The sequence below is a fragment of the Zerene cesonia genome, chromosome 20 (assembly GCF_012273895.1).
Source record: "Zerene cesonia ecotype Mississippi chromosome 20, Zerene_cesonia_1.1, whole genome shotgun sequence".
NCBI lineage: Eukaryota > Metazoa > Arthropoda > Insecta > Lepidoptera > Pieridae > Zerene > Zerene cesonia.
This window is the reverse complement of record NC_052121.1, coordinates 7,970,213-7,989,095: the sequence shown is the minus strand read 5'-3', so window position 1 is coordinate 7,989,095 and position 18,883 is coordinate 7,970,213. Positions and strand designations below refer to the sequence as shown.

The 18,883-nt window shown below is 32.2% G+C and overlaps 1 protein-coding gene across 1 annotated transcript in view; it reads right to left on the bottom strand.

Moving 5' to 3' along the window:
- LOC119835146 overlaps positions 1–18,883 on the bottom strand; it is an 88,200-nt gene that overhangs the window by 37,410 nt on the left and 31,907 nt on the right. Inside the window, exon 3 of the mRNA XM_038359816.1 lies at positions 6,504–6,640. Within this exon, the coding sequence (XP_038215744.1) occupies positions 6,504–6,640 (137 nt within the window). The remainder of the gene's footprint in view (positions 1–6,503; positions 6,641–18,883) is intronic.

Genomic DNA, 18,883 nt, shown 5'->3' with positions numbered 1-18,883 from the left:
CAAAATTGGGAGAAGCCTCTGGCTCCTGAGACACAGTATTATACTAGTTCGGGAGCCTAAGGATTCATATACATTCAGGTGTAAAGTTTTTATCCAAATAAATCTTTTTTATTATTTTTTATTGAGTAAATGTTTGTAAAAGTTGTTAACTGTGATTTGAATAATCGATACACATATGTTTTACCAATATCCCATCTGCACGTTTGTCTACAATTATAATAAAAAAACGCACTAATATACAATCAAATTAACACTAATTAAAGCTTATAGTTAAGGATCAGATAAATATTTATAGAAATAGCTCGAAAGATCCTTAAACAATATAAATTCCTATATTATGAATGTATCTCAATTTAAATAATAAGTATAAATGGACACAAAGAAAAAAAAATCACCTTTTCCTTACGTTATTTGAACTGTTCCACCTCAAATCCTTTTAAATATATCGCAGCACGGAAAAAACTAGGACGTAAAAGGGCCATTCAATTTCTGTTTAAGATAAAAGACATTCCTTCTCGGTTCTCAAAGTGCGTCATTACAACCCTTAAGCCGTCGAGAAGATCAGGTGAATGGGAGCGGTTGCTACAATATTGTAAATAACGCCTGCAAATTTGGTTTGGTCGTCCACATTCGTGTGAATAATATGCATATTTTATTAATCCTTTGTTAAACATATTTAATATTAGCTGATTAGCTTAGCTTGTGAACTCTTGTATGCTGTTGCAAAATTTTTAAGGCATCTTTTAAATTCCGTTAAACGTAAACAATGTATTAACGAAAATATCATAAAATTATACAATTAACAATTGAAACATACCCTATTTAAGATAGTACCTTCCTAGCCATAATGAAAAAGATAAATTTTTCCATATTTTAGTTTCAGTTTACCTTAAAAGAGATTCATTTTCCAAATAAAAGCGAAAACACCTTCTCAGAAAATATCAAACTGAGCGTAATGCAGCTGTCGACTTTTCTCTTTTTCACACCTTTTTTTACGTTTTATCATCTACGTTTGTGTTATCTAACAGACTGTATTGTTTTTGGTAACCTTAATTTAAGATGAGTAAGAATAATTATTTGAAGCTACGAAGATTCGTAGGACCGACCTATACGTACGAAGGACACTACAATAGACTTACGTCATTGTTACGTCGAAATTTAATCGCTTTGAGGCACAAATATCCCTAATCCCTTACACTTTACTTGAGTAAGACTGGTCGTCCGAATGATTTCACCTTTCGTTCGGACTGAATAAAATCCTCTAGGAACCTCTGTATAGAGTAAGGCCTCTCTTTACTTTGTTCACAAAAACCTATCCACCACACTGTAGTTTAATAGCCGTTTTTATGATCTCCCTTACGGGAAAATCTGTTAGCTATAAAATTTGCTGTTAAATGAACGTTTTATTTACCCGAGTAATGTGTTTGTTGCTATAAACATTATACTGAATTACAGTACACATGTATTCAATTACAAACTCGTATATCATAATTACATTTCAATAGAGCAATCATACCGAATTTAATTACCTGACACTGGATCCGGTAGGGTACATAATATATAGGCCATAATCCACCACGCTGCCAATCTGGCATACTTCTTTGACTTACTTTAGATTTTTTGTTTTCCCGGTTTCCTCACGATGTTTTCCCTCACCGTTTCGAAAGTGGTGACGAGGATAATGTGCAATTAAATAAGAAAAAATCAATATATTTCTTGCACGTTACCTTGACTTTTTAATTGAAATACGACAATGTCATATAAAAAAAAATAAGTAAACTAAATAATGACTTCCTACACACATATAAACTCGGAATCGATCTATGCGATTGAACTAATATTTGGCAAACGAATATTGAAAAAAAATCCCACATTAACTTGCACTTGACATGACAAAGAAATAAAACGTAAGCTAAAAAGTAACAAGAGGTCCTTTGACACTCAGATTATAAACTTGATATTCGCAGAATCCTTCACAATGAAACTGAGAGTTGTCACTTTATAGGAAGAAAACACAAGTAAACTCCGTACAAATTCTAACTTCATTCGTTTCCAGATTTTTTCTGCTATTGCATTGCTATGTTTCAAATTTCATCTCAATAACAAACAATAAAACCCATCGAAAGTGTAGCTTAATTATCTCACAGCAACGGTCGACTACCAAATCCAATATTTGTTTTCGAATTCAATCAATTATAACATTGCCTTGGTACAGTGTAACATACTGTTATAATCGAATTTATATACTAGTCTCTGTTTATGTAACGTTTCCCTGAGAGACATATATTGATCGCCGGTCATTCCAGATAAATTAAGGTCGGGAACGAACAAAACATCTACTCTAATTCTCATTCAAAGAACCCTTTCCCATTTATTTTCATAGACAGCAAAATTAACAAACGCTTAGACTTCTATATTCGATATTATGGTATACACGGTTCAGTCTGCGTGTTTACCTTCTTGGTGCTTTGACAAAGACTGTGTAAGAACTGTTTAGAATGTTAACGAGAAATTTTCATGTCAAAGAATCCCAAATTTTCAAGCATACGCACTCATAAACAACGCTTATATTAATCGTAAATATGATCTAATATAGATTATTAAAGAAATGTGGATAAAGTAGGTGTTTAGTAACGACAAGAAAGGCAAAGGAATTTTCTTTTCTGTCTGCCAGTATGTTTATTGTACAGGCCGTAAAATTATGACATAGAGTTGTTCGTGCTATTATTAGAAAGCTGTTTTAATAAGATAAGGACTGAATTTATACATACATACAATGGGATCTGTCCACGGACAACATTAAAGGAAATAACTATTTAACATAGCAATCAATTGTATTTATTTTATTTATTACATTTATATCAAGTTGATGTCAAAATATAGATATACGTCACATTGGTAATGCTACAAATGAAAAAGTGAACAAAATAAATTTAACCATAGAGTTGTACTCTTTTGAATGACTTTTATAACCTTTTGTACAACATGAAAGGATTATTTCAACAGACTTTTAAAGTTGCTTCATTCATTTAATGAATGATTAAAGATTATCTTTTTAAAAAGCCTTTAAACTAACCCTTACCTGAAAATAAAATGCCCTAATATACAACTCAAATAGCGAAATTATAAGTTATAAATAGACTCACTTTCCGCCCAGGGTCATAGCAAAGTCACTTCCCGCGTCTATAATATACATAATATGTATGTATGCTTAAATCTTTAAAACTACGCAAGGGATTTTGATGGTTTTTTTTATAGATAGAGTGATTCAAGAGGAAGGTTTATATATGTAATAACATCTATTAAATACTCTGAATTTAACACGTGCGAAGCCGCGGACATAATCTAGTATTTTATAAATAAATTAATTTAATTCACCTTACCATATAATATCATTAAAACTATATTTAAAATGCTTAATTTTCAAAATATATACAAAATTATACGAAAATTAAAAAACGAACCAACAATGACGCGACATTTCCACATAAATTACCATCTCAAATTTCTCACCCTTCAAACTTTGTTTCCACGCTGAAAGTACATAATAAATATTATCATAATAATAATATTATCATGCCCATCTTGGAAATTCCATATTTTTCAAGTTAAAACTCTTATCCGTTTTTTATTGTTAAGCCCTTTACTGTAATACCTACTATGTTATGGAAGAAAGGTATGTCGTAAAATCTTAATTTCTCTATTTTAAAGTTTCCTTCCGAAACTCAGGAGTTCGTATTCTCAAATATAGTGAGAGACGGATCTTAACGATCACCATTGCCATAAAAAGGCAATTAAGCGAACATAATGGCCAGCAGCAAGGAACTTGACTGAGCTTCAAAGATTATCTTCGTATCTCTTGAACAAACTTTTAACTTGATAAGGTTATAGTTCGTGAATATAGGTGTTAACGGATCTAGTCTATGCACTCCGTTATTTAGTAAAAAGTTATTAGTTTTGTATATGGCTTACTAGCTGCGCTCCGCGGTTTCACCCGTGTAATTCCGTATCCCGTAGGAATATCGGGACAAAAAGGTTTCTTATATGTTATTCCAGCTGTTCAGCTATCTTTACAAACTTTCGCATTTATAATATTAGAGGGATTAGTAGGATGTAATGTCAACGAGAAATAGCCAAACTGTAAAGAGTTCAAAAAAGTCGAAAATAGTACACAAATGGATGAATTTAATTAATATGATTATATATTTATTTTATAAACTCGGCCAAAGGCCCGTATCCATTTCCCCACCCTTCCCAGTTTATTCCTTTATTATCGTCACCAATCATTTTCTAAGCCCATTCTTAAAAACGTGCGACGCATTTGCAGCGGCTCGACTTTTGCAAATGTTTATGGGCAGTAGTTATTGCTTACTATCAGGCAAGTAAGCTCACCATTACAAATCAAAATGTTAATAAACTTAGTTACAGCTGAAAACAAGTAGTAATCCACGCTGCTAGAAAATATACTACAGATTTATTATATCTTTTGTTTCTATGATTATTACATCGTTGGTATAGTAATAAGAGTAAATATCTACCTGCCTTTTTAACGTTTATTAAATAAACGTCAAAAAGGCAGGCGAGAGTTTGAAATAATTATTCTATCTATTTCACTTAAGAAAACAATTCACTTTATTCGTCTTTTTTTGTGTCCATACCACGGGCCCACACGTTCTTTTTGCAGCTATTTAAAAATGTATCTTTTAATCAAAAAATCCGCTTGAATGTATGCAACAAATAAACAATTAGACTGTATGCAAATTTAGCGTGTGTCACGTTACCTCTTCTGGTAAACTACTTTTTTATTTGAAGCGCTGCAGCGGCGAATTTACATAATCACAAACGAGTTTTAAACCTTAATCTAGCTAAGGCTGGTTTGTTTCCAGGGAATTTAGCAAATTGTTTAGCCTAAATAGACATTTAATTCAACCGTAAAAAGTTAATTACGTGGTTAATAACAAAAATAATGACAAAGCCAGTACTATAATAGTTAAAAGAATTACAAGCTTTTAAATAACAGGATTACTTAAGAGCATTAATAGCAAGAACATTTTAATTCAAAAGTTTTTCCAACTGTAATTGAAGATTTATAGTTTAAAAGTACTTATCAATAAATTTCCCTGACGACTCAGAACTAGTAGAAATAAGAAATTTAATAAAATTTCACCTTCACTCAGACACGTATAAATGAAAAGGGATATAACTTTTCAAATAACTGAGCAGTAGCTCTTATAATTCTCTATTTTTCGCAATCGCACCAAAGAGTTCTTTAATAACTACATTTTATATTCCAGACCAGTTGTCAATAAAAATATTATATCAATTGCATTTTGGTTTTAGTAAATTATGCACTAACTTTGTAACCAGAAAGTATTTAATATTAACATGTGTATATGAACCTATAAATGTAGATACAAACTTCAATCGTATTGTGGAATAAACGCGTAAGAATAGGTATTTCAAACCATCTAAAATTAAAATTCGAGTAGATATTTGCCGTGCAAAATAAAGTTCTCAGCGCGTTCGTACATGATTTTGAGCCTAAATACAAAAGCAAAAAGGTAGAAAATCCTCATCGTTGACTGTTTTAAATACGAGAGGTCTGACAGATCATTTTTCATATTCCATCCATTCCGCACCCTGAAAAGGCACGTTTTTCTTCATATTTCGCTGCTCGCTTTGACGATTTTTGTTTTCAACGTGGGAAATATTTTATTCGGTCTTCCCATTCATAGCTTTTGATTTACCGCATCATTTATTCAGTACGTGTAGGGGATGTGAGCTTTTTACCGCAAATGTTTACGCGGGGTTAAGTTTTATACTGCAATTAGAACTTATGGTTGAACCGAGTTGATGGCTGAATTGATAACTTATCAAGCATTATATCATCTTTTATATTCTTGTATAAAATAATGTATGCATTTACCAGACTCTTTCTCTCTCTCTTAATTTGAGGGTAATTCCATCATTCTTTTCTTAAGACGCTTAAACATTAAGACCAATAGTAAATTATTACATAATGCAATACTGTATAAAATACTTTATTTAACACATATAAATGAGGAAGATTATCAATCGAAGAAGAAGAAAACAAGAAAGGAAAGAAAGGTTTTATTAGGTATGTTATCGTGAAATACACTAAATTTAGGAGTTTTATCCAAGTATTTTCTTCTTCAGATATAACATAACCGTTGCTGTAGATTATATTTAAAAGACATTCCGTTATTCTCATAACATACACATTTATATATATAACATTCTCGTGTCACATTGTTAGTTACCATACTCCTCCTAAACGACTGGACCGATTCTTATGAAATTTTGTGTGCATGTCGGGTAGGTCTGAGAATCGGCCAACGTCTATTTTACAAACCGCAAATTAATAAGAGTAATCCAGAACAGCGTTTGCCGAGTCAGCTGGTAAATATATATACAGATTACATCAATTTTAAACGTAAAGGTATCAATAAAGTTTTAATTGCTGTTCATTTGTGTATTCTTACTTGAACAAGATCACCATATATTCCCCCTGCTGCGGTGATGGTGATCAAACAGACGTAAGGCACCAAATCTTCCCTCGGTCGATGTAATTCCAGCTCATACGTTCGACCAATGTCTCCGTAGTACGTTTTATTGCAGCCTGAAAGAGTAAACATATTTAAATATAAACATGAAATTTAAAAAATAAAATAGTTTTTAACGGATATATTCCTTGTCATTTAACCCGTCGTTTCCAATACGTTACAGTAATATTGTCGTCATTGATATAATGAATAAATCGCTTTTAAAATCCGTTAATTTTTTAATAAATAGTACTTGCTTAAAATCAAGCACAAGAAAATACTATAAATATAGACATTTTTCATTCAACGGTTATTTAAATAGATTGGAAGTAAATGTTGATCTACGGTTATAAATATAAAAGTGAAGTTTGTCTTTTTATTTATTCAAATTCAATTTTAAATAAAACACTTCGATACATATGACTTTATTTTTAGCGTGATATTATCATCCATTATCTCGTTTTAGTAAAAATAAAAACGTATAAAATTAGGTTTGTTTTCGAGTTCCACCAAGCGAAGTCAAGTAAATACAACTTTACGTTTAATATAAACCCCCTCTTTACATACATTGTTAAATACGATATTAAGGCACACTGTCTCTTTGAAATTCGCAAAGTCTATAAAACTTTCCTCAAAGCTTTCTTCGACTACTAAATTATGCAAGATAAAACACCTTCGACACTTCTCGCCTCACTCAAAGCGAATACAAAGCAGATTCTCCATGAGATTTGAACGAATGAAAATGCGCGTGTTATCCTATATTTATTACATATTTCATATTATGACCGAGGTATGTGATGTGATAATAAAATGTTTGTATTTATCTTTCTCATATACTGTAAAGCCTATTGGTCTGGAAGTTTATGTTACTCTAGAATACTTATAATACATAAAAACATTTATTATTAGTCATGAATAGACGAAAGCTGTGCCACAGAATAATAAGTACAAGTGACTGTGCTCTGAATTCAGATGCACTATTAATTATATTAAATTATTTATGTATTATTTTACTTTTTTATAAATAATATCTACTCAATATCGTAATCATTGGAATAATGTTTTGTATCGTTAGCAATGTTTCTAGAAGAAGTGCTTAATGTAGCAAAAACCAAAGATTTTGAATATTTTAGCTAAGAATAAAACGGAAAGAGTACAAAGCAATTCACCTGATGAGGTGGGATGACGGTCCACGTCCCCACGGTAAGACAAAAGATATGGGTGCGAATCCCACCTCATATACGATAATTTTGTTCTTTGTATGTTCAAACATTTAAAATTATCATTTAATACTTTGAAACTAAGAAAAAATAACATTGCAAACGTTATAACGCAATCTGTAAATGCGATTAAACTATGATTTTAAAATCGCAAACCTCAAAGGTAACGTAAATTTATCGAAAGTTGTAATAATGATTTATTGATCTTGTTCTTGTAATATAAGAATCTTATAATAAAAAATGTTATAGTACATCCCTTAAACACACTTCGCAGAATGTGTCACTATATTAAAAATTCTACCTTATCCTTGTAAAACCGAAGCACAGAGCCTTATAAATAATTCGAAAGCAGTCAGCAAGACGGTCAATTTTACAGTTTCTTATGCCCCATTTTATTAGATGCATGTAATTGAACTGTTTCAGATTTATTGTTACGCTTTTTCTATCTTTTCATTTCGGAGACATAGCAAAGAACTATTGAAAATAAAAAAAATATGAGTATACTAATTAGTAGACAATGTAATAAACAAAAATAAAGTTACTATATTTTAATCGATTAATCTATACATTCATATACAGAGACGAGTAAAAGACAAAAGATGATAATGAAGTGAAGTTAATGTTTATTTCCGAATATTTCGCTATAACATAATAAACTTATGAGATATCTTTTTAGATTACATGTAATTTCTTCAACAAAAAAATGACGTGTGAATGAGAAAATTTATATTTCCTTTGTTATCATTTTTAATCACTATTTTTATATATAATGGTTTATTTAAATTTGAAACCCATAGCAAGGAATGTTCAATGATATGTACAAAAGGTTATTTACTTCACTTAAGGTCTAAATATAAACAAAGGGTCCTGCTCCCATATTCGCCAGAAAATAGCTAGCATTTGTCAGCTCTCTCGCACATTCCACGTGAAGTATTTGTGCACTTCGTCCATATAAATGGCTTGGATTATAGTTTATATCACTACTGTAGGAAAATTACTTATTTTATACGCATACATTTTATCTTGAAAACTGTATTGAGGGCTGCAATTGAATATATTCAAGAAGAAATGAATTGAAAGAACGAATGATAGTAATTAGTCGGATTGTAATGTACTTACACCACTGTGGTTTGCTCTAATATATTTTGATCTTTTTCCATTGATTATACTTATTGAACGAACCTTAGATCGCATCACTTATATGCCTCAAAGGAGACGTCGGTAGCTAGTAAGAACTACCCGTGGTGGCTAACTTTAGAAAAATAATAGTAGTTAATCATACTAAAATTGTTGTCCCGTATAAATATCATATAATCTTTAAAACAGATGATACAATTCAAACCAAAAGAGTTATTAATACTGAGTACTTTAATTGTCAATTTCAAACAATCTTTATCCAATGTATCGTGCAAACAAAGACACGGATTGATGCTTCTATTTGAATGTTCATTCTAACCATTGCACTTGTATATATTACATATTTTTATTTACAGTTTACGTACCAAAACTCTATAAAATAAATAATTAAAACTAATAAACTGAGAACAATAAACATTAAAACAAACCTACATGTTATCTGTGTAACACCATTATTCTTAAGAAACTTATACATTCTCAAAAACACATTAATTTAACAAAGAGCCAAACTTCTTTACGTGTAAAGACAAGACTAAAGTTCGTCAATGCAAGTCTAACAACTTGTGTTGTGTGCAAAGTTCTCTGCCTCCGAGAGAGCTTTCAACTTGATTGCCCAAACAATAAAATACGCCTCTGGAACGTGAGACTCGCTTTGGGCTATGTTATTTTTGCGACATAAATATTTATTATATTTATTCCTTATTATTCTTAATACACACCTAGACGCTAGTAACAAATGCTAGATTTATAACTAACAAAGATGATACGATATTACGGAGATTACGCTTTGTAAAACAATTATTGCTTCAGAAGCAAACAACTATTAGACGGAGGGTCAATTCCAAAGAATTTAGAGGTTATTCAGTTATTGTAGAACCGATGACTATAAAGCTGTAATGTAAGAGTTTGAGACTCATATATCCACAATGGACCTTAGTCCGCTTTCGCCGCTGTGCCGCAATTTCAAATGAACATTAGCGTCATATTCGTGCAATCCTTGTGTGGGAGTGTAGTCATACGATGTACAGAGCGAAAGAGCTTCAAAGTAACACTCGTTTTGTATGATGCTTCATTTTATTCATGAAATATAATTTCACTTTCATAAAGATGAAAATACAAAGCTTTGTTTCATTATACAACTCTATTATATTTAGTGATTAAGAAAACATGTTTGTTTCTAAAGCGATTACTTCATAAGTAGACATGGAAAATAATCATTGTTAAAATTCATTTCCGCGTATCAATGTTTAATATCACAAAACTCGGGTTTAAACAACGCTCCATTGCCATTTCCATTTTAAATTAATAACAAAAGGTTAATGACAAAGTCTATCTCATTCGTTTGCTTACAAAGCACGGAAAATGCTCCCCGTGTACGCAATTATTTCGAACGTTCCCATTACCGTATGCTGAATCAGGATATACGAAACAGTTACAAATTCTTAAAATTTAAATGTCAGGGAAAATGTTTCTCGCTTTTTTATGTAGTAGCTGGCAAACAAGCTGACGGTTCTCCTGATAGTAAGCGATGACCACCGCCCATGATCATTCGCGCTGTCCGCTTTTAAAGGGTAAAGGACAAGGAAAGGATTGACAACTGGAAAGAAGTATAGGAAGGGTGATGAAAAGGAAACGGGCTATCGGCCCCCCAAATTACCGTAACGCGTACCGTAGTAGCATGCTGCTATTTCACGTATCTTTTGTGCGGTATTTCCCAGATGCAGCTGGCCCAATTCGAATGAAATACAACTGTGAAGAAGTTCAATTGTAATGTCTCAAGTATAACAAAGTCTAATAATTTTGTAAGGGAATGTTGATAATATATTTTTTGCAAATTATTAGTAATCCACGTGTATCCATGATACAATATTATCACAATGCAGATCTCTTGAATGAGTTGGGCTCAATAAGTATAAAGTAATGTGTAATTGTGCAAAGTGGAAGACATGTAAATGAGGAGATGGAATTTCAAGGCGCAATTCAAATTTCACAATGTCTTTTATATATCATCGTCAGCGAAGGAGCTGGTGGGTCGAATGATGGGAAGCCCCACCACCGACAGCTCTTGTAGAGGTTCTCTACAAATAGAGTGCCGACTTCGCAAGGTGTGTAATAAAGAAAAGATTCATAACAAATACAAAGGAATCGACTGGGAAGAATAAGGAAAAGGGTACGGGCCTCTGCATTTTTATCCTACTAATATTATAAATGCGAACGTTTGCAAGGATGTGAGTGTGTGTTTGTTGCTCTTTCACGCAAAAACAACTGAACTGATTGCAATGAAATTTGGTACGTAGACAGCTTGGCAACTGGAATAACATATAGGCAACTTTTTATCCCGATATTCCTACGGGATACGGACTTACGCGGGTCAAACCGCGGGGCGCAGCTAGTATTTAAAATTATTATGTAAACATTTAACATATCACACACAATGGGCATTTTTATAATACATACCAACACTCATTAAAAACGTGCAAATTTTCGTTTATTCATCTCGATCAGTGGAAATGGAATTTCGCTTGAAATTTAATTATTATTTTAACATTTAGCGCGAGCGTGAGGTGAACAAGTCATTAAACAATATTCATCAACAACTTTTCCTGTTTTACGGCTCTGTAAAACTCATTGGCATATAATTACACGGTTGGTATATTTATTATGTTTGACGTGATTGTTCTTATATTAATTTGATTATTTCTTTACGCGATTTATAATTTTTAGATTGAAGTGTAGAATTCCTATGAATATAGCGATCAAGGACGTTTGTTAAACCTGATATATGTTTCTTCTTTAACGAAAAAATGTTGATCAGCTCGGGATAAATTGGGCAGAATAATTTATTCAGTAGTTTCATTAAAAGTAGAGCATAATTATGCTGCACATAAGTACGTTACCCTTTATACGGGTAACATACGAATTAAGCTTAATGCTCGCTTATATAACACTGGCCGAGCCCCGCAATTTCACCCGCGTAAGTCCGTATTCCGTAGAAATATCGGGATAAAAAGTCGCCTCTGGTTATTCCAGTTGTCCAGCAATATACGTACCAAATTTCATTGCAATCGGTTTTGTGGTTTTTGCGTATAAGAAACGCAAATAAGACACTGTTGTAATTATTTTTAATAAAAAACATAACCATCCTCAAACTACCAGATTTAGATCAAATTTTATTGGGTACGCACGGAAGGCAGCAGCTGTCAAATAAAAAAATAATCATGAAAATCGCATCACCCAATCGAAAGTAAAGTAACACACGCAAAAAAAATGGAAGATTAGTAACCTCCTTCTTTTATGAAATCGGTTGGAAATAGCGTATAAAATAAAGCAAGCGAATCCTTATCAGTCGTTCAATAAATACGCATATACCGCGATACCCTGTAAATATCTATGAAAACCTAGTAAAATATCGAAATGTGTTTACATAGGATCATTTTGAAAACTATTAGGCCCAGTCCATATGGTACAAACAACAACAAACTACGCGGCAACCTATTTGTTGTTTTAAAGCGAATCCACAAACAATGCGAGGTACTTTCGAAACCCATGTCTGAAAGCTCTCTCTTTGATTGCAATAATGTACCGTGATTTCTGATACTTGGCCATCGGTAACATTGCATAGAGGTATTGTACGACTCATGGAAGCGCAGCTGAGGGGTTGGAATGCATTTGCATTGATAACGATTTTTTCATTTTTTGATGATCATTATTTAGGAAAATTATTATGATACATAATTAAAAATATTTGTGTATGTTAATGAAATTATTGCCAATTTTTAATCTTAATTCTATATAAAGCTAACTCACACTTGGTCAGTGTATTGGATTGTGGTCTGAATCCTCAAAGTCCTTGCATTGGGAACAAATATGGACTGATTGAATTGTTTTCAAGTCTTTGAAACATATTTTGCATCAACAGATAACGATCATATGCCTCAATCATAATTCTTACTCACAATTTTTTTCTGCTCAACTACTCAAGTCAATATTTGGTGAAAAAAAACAGTATATACAATGTTACTAAAGCAGCCATGCGAAATTAGTGTTTATAGCAAAATGTTCAAAGTACATTATTATTGGTTGTATTGGTTTTTTTTAAGCTTTGCAGAAGCACTCTTTGATCTCTACTATCATATGAAGCTAGGCACTGGGCACTAGGCAGACTATAGTTATTGATAACTCAAGCGTAATAGTCTGTTTTCTAAGAAAATGGCGATGCAAATTGATTAAATAGCTCAAACGAAAATGAACTCTAAATAATAACCAGTATAACCTTTTAAACGCAATCAAACGTGCTCCAACGCGCTGCATCATGCTTAACACAAATCGCAGTTGGGTGTCGCACGCAGTTCTTGGCAAGGAAAGAGCCCTCCAGTTGATGCATTTTGGTTCTCGGAAAAAAATTTTTGCTCCCATTTCTATCGTGTTTTTATGCCAGTGCAACGGCCCTTCTATCGAGTGTAGTTTTACACAATGAGCACTCGTAGTTTTTGTTTCCATTTGGGTTATATTTTAGTTTGAGTTGGACGTTGGTATTTAACGGGAACAGTGGAAACGAGGACGAAGATTGCTTTTTTAGGTTAGGATGGCAAACAAGCACGTGCGCTATTTGATTCTGTTGTGAAATGCACATTCACCTGAATGTACTGCAAAATCCACCTGGATTTCAAAGCATTTTTGTATACATAACAATTGAATAGAGGAAGTATTAGATAAATATGGTTCTCATTGCATGTGTCATTTCTTAGTTTAGTTTATTAACAGAACCTATTAATGCAAAAAATCCTATCAATCACGTAAGTACTCGTACAGATATAAAGTAATATAATATTCAAATGATATAGGAAAATGGAGAAAGTACAGGTTTTATATGAAAACGTGCTGATTGGTAAACGTCCAAGCCTCAATTATTATGCCTTTCATATAGAATCATTTTTCATGGCATTCTTGAATACCAAAGAAGTTATATCGCTATAGAAATTCAGAGAATTGACCCTATTTTGTGAGCAGAATGAACAGTACTGTGGCCTGTCAAACACCGACTATTGTGTTTGATTGTTAGTCAGTCAACATGGCCGTTCTCAGAGCCTGCGTCTGAACAAAGAGCAATATTACTGTATTTTCAACCGACTTCACGAAAAGAGAGGTTCCAACTGTATTTTTAATGGCTTTGTTACTTCAGAACTGTCGATTTTGACAATTTTTTTTTATTTGAAAGCTGGTACCTCCCGTGTCCGTTTTAAATTCTAACAATTCGAGGGCGGTTTAAGATTATGCTGAAAATAATTGTGGTTCCCAGTATTTAGTATAAAAATTCACTTTGCCTACACTCTTTCTTATGAAGATCTGAATACCTCATCATAATATGGTCGAGGGATTAAAATTTGATTTCATATTTTGTAATCAGTTTCATATATTACAGCAAGGACGTTTTAAGGATTCGAAAATTTGTGTTATGATATTAAAACAATAAAAAAATTATAACGTTTTAGGTCACAAGGATCAAAATGAAATGTTTAAAAGGATACATACGTATAATATATAAGTGTATGTTAATTGTGTAGTTGTTACAATAAGTATATGATATCTGAAAATTTATATATGTAAAAGCTGTCTGTCTGCTTTAAGGCAAATATTATTAAATAATGTTAACGCTCCGTCACTTTCCATTACGTTATTGCGTCATCAGACGGTTTTTAATTAAAATTTATCACGAACACCCATAATAATAACTACATATGAGTGGAAGTAACTCTGGCTGTCTGCCTGTCTGTCTCTTCTTCATGCCCAAATCGCTGTTCCAGTTTTAGAATATAGGTATTTACTCGTCACTTTCCAGGCGCTTCGCCCGCGTATTCAAAGGAAATCATAGCCAGTTCTGGGGTTTTTTCCGAAATGTCACCGTTTCCGTGGAATTTCCGGGATTAAATTCCATTAACATTATATATTTCAAACAAGCCTATAGGAAATGTACAATGGATAATAAAATCGTAGTTTACTCTCGTCGCTGACCTGACACAAAATTTGAATTTAAAATATTTTATGATAAACGGCGACAGGATTCGAGCGCGTCACATGTTTGTTTAATACGGAAATTGAGTGAACAATTTAAGCCAGTTGCGTTCTCCTTTTACATTGTCTGGGGATTATGAAACGGTTTTTGGGTGTTCACTATAACTACGTGTGAATGGACGTCTTTAGATTGAAAAGTTTATGAACGTGTCTATGTGAGCCTTTGAGATGTTATTGAATTGTATTAAATTATATATTCAGATTTTTTGGCTCTTTACTTATCAGCATATTGAAAACACATACCATATAAATCTCACAAATTTTCACGTACATACGTCACATACTCAAAAACGGTAAGTCTTGAGAAGGTAAATAGTTGTATAAGATAAAAAAATTGTATTAAAGAATACAATATTAAAACCTTTTTATTATGCGTATACTAAAAATAATATATAATAAACGAATCTAAATAGAAATAAATATAAGACACCGATCAAACATAACAATATTTTAAGCAAAGCCATAGATAGCATTATACCGCCTTTGGTGAAATTAAGAAAAGCTTTTAGGAAAACGGCTACTTTCAATGGCCGATACCACATCTTTTGTTAAGTGCACAGAGCGTTTACGATAAAAAATTAAGACGATTATCTTTATACACAATAAGTAATCACATCTAGGCATACAACTCTCATGAGTAATCAAATGCTTTTTACGAAACTTATATACGATCATTATTCGTATTCTCATATCATTACTAGCTGCGCTTCGCGCTAGTAATGATATGAGAAAAAGTTGCCTATATGTTATTCCAGTTGTCCAGCTGTCTACGTACCAAATTTCATAGCAACCGGTGCAGCAGTTTTTGCGTGAAAGAGCTACAAACACACACACATCCTTACAAAGTTTCGCATTTATATACATTCGAAATCTATGACAGAATAAAAGTGGCACTAATTAAAATCCACAATATCAACGAAGATAGGAATTTGCAAATCTGACAAATTGGTCCCCTAACCGCAAACTGAGTGGAGTTGTAAAATGCAAATAGATTAACGCCTGACCCTCGGACACTGTCAATAGATACGCTGGCAGTCAAAATGTTTGTGGATTTTGGTATCGGTTATTGATGAAGTGGCTTTGTTTGTTAGGTTAGGTTAATTTATCGAAAAGACCATATGAAGATTAAAGAAAAGATATTCCGCCCTTTGCAACAAATGTTGGAACTGATAACAAAGAACGGACAAAAGCGAAGAGAATACTTGAATAGAAAACTTATTTGAAAGGGACAAACTACGTCCTGTCTTTGGATAATCCCACAATAGTTATTGGGGCGATTGGTAAACTTATTCCTGCATCAAGATAAAGTGTAAGGAGAATTAGTTCTTTGAGAAAACAAACAGATTTTTTACAATATTTATTCTAAAAAAATCAGTTACTCTTTTTCCATGGTGTCATTTATTAAAAATTAGCAAAATGTATATGCCTGTTAAATAATACTAGCTGTGACCCGCGGTTGAAACCGCGTAAGTCCGTATCCCGTAGGAATATCGGTATAAAAAGTGCATATGTGTTATTTCAGTTGTCCAGCTATCTACGAAGCAAAATAGTATTATTATTCACCAATAGATGTCAGAAAAAAAAACACTAATAAAACACGAATATGACATTTTCTAAAAAAAATTCCTAGCTAGATCGATTTATCGCCCCCGAAACCCCCTGTATACTAAATTTCATGAAAATCGTTGTAGCCGATTCCGAGATTCCAATTATATATATATATATATATATATATATATATATATATATATATATATATATATATATATATATATACAAGAATTGCTCGTTTAAAGGTATAATATATTATGAAACCTTATAAGGAATTTGGCAAGACGAGGAAATAAATTCATAGCAATTAGTAACACTTGTACACCCATCGGAAAAAATGCAAGTACAATTCATACAAAAAACAGTAAAATAATTACAAAAAAGCAGGCCATAAATTTAAAGTCATAATTTTCAAGTGCCTGAAATAAAGTTCCCCAAATTGTTGTTCATAAAACAACTCAAAACTTCTCGTGTTTCTTGCGCCCGTGAATTATATTACCCGCCTTTATTTTTATGTGTAAGGGATCTTTTACAATTTCAATTTAACTTGTAATAAGTTAAAAACAACTTGTTAAAACTGAGGCAGATTTGATATTGCGAAAACTTTTGTTATCTGGTGTCTGTAGCTTATTGTAATTAATCTAGTTTTTGCTACTGATAATGAATCCGGCATTCACTGACAATACATTAGATTTGGGAACTTCATTCATTTTTTTTTTTGTAAGATTTATTTTTAAACACGAGTAAAGTTAAATAATCCACAAAGTGGAAATAATCAACAGATACTGCATTGAGCATTATCGTAATATTTGTCAGGTTTCTCTTGAGATAAATAAATGTATTTTACACTACAAGAACATATTTATTTTCAGAGTTTCATGTCATATCTACATAATACATGCAATGATATTCCACCTCATATTTTATCTTCACTGAGCACATTTTAATTTAACCTTAACATATTTTAATTTAGGTTAATTTTAAAAGCTACGTTTTAAATTTTCTAAGCGGAGATACGTTTTATATTTATACGTACAAAAGTGGAGCACATGCATTGTTTTTTCGCTACTAGCTTCGGAATTTTCTATTAAAATTTTCCATATTCGTTTTCTTTTTTGGTCCATGAACTATTTTAATTTAATCTCCGCAAAGACTTTTCTCGATACTTGAATCGTATATCGTTAGGGGACACTGCAGATGCTATTTACGAGGTAAAGAATTAATGAATACTTATTTCAATAGAATTACGTTGGTACTTATGAAATCAATGCTTTATTGCAAGTAAAATAATATATATTATTAATTGGAGTAATAGCTAGAGTAAATTTTAAATGTGTATTCTGAGTATCTTCACTCTTCTTACAATCTCCTCCAAACTCTTCCACGGTTCTTTCTGAGGAATACCCTTTTTCAGGTCCACACCTCTTAAAATTTCCTTTTTATCATCCTCATATCTCTTAATGTTGGTATTTTTTACTAAAATGACCAGATCATTAAATTTGTAGGAAGAATATTAATTTACATTATTTTGCTTAAGCCTTTCAATCGTTTATCATTTGAATTTCAAATAAAATAAAGTTACCCTCCAGCTAAAAATTAGGAGAAATTAATATTTTATATTAACATTCTTCGCGTAAATATATATAAATTTTATTTTAGCTTTTGCATACTCATTAGGTATGTATACTTACCTTCAGTAGGGAAAATACTCTTTAATATTCTCTGCATGCCAAGAAGATATTCAATTGTTGGCAAGGATTTGTTGGTTGTTGGTTTAGGAGTTGCAGCATTGCGGTAGCCAACATTAGGATAATTGCGGTTTCTATAAATGCATTCGACTGTATACGATTTTCAATTTCGGAGATAATTTCGTGGCATACTTACGAAACAGTCCTTGGTAGAAATTCGTAACTCATTTGAAGTCTTCGTTTATAACTACTATTCTATTTAATAATATGTCATTTATTTTTGAAGAGGGAAGAGCAGTTTCTACAACTTTAAATATTATGACCTTCAATTTTAAACACACTTAACAGCTTTAATATTAGACGGGACAGTAGCTGCTGAACTGGCCTTTCGTGTGATTTAATTTAAGTTTAGAACAATGTGTGTGCTATTTAGCATTTTGCTTCACCGCGTAACACATTCACATAAAAAATAACTACCCATTAGGCAACACGAAGTAACATATTCTTTTACAGTTTACACTGATCTAGATACAGTAATTGGATCTTTGCGGTCTGACTGACCGTTTAAATGAGGAATCGCAAAGTAGAACCGTATCCTTTTCACGTTAAAGTCTAAATTTGAGAACACAATAAAATTATTTCTTTCTTATTT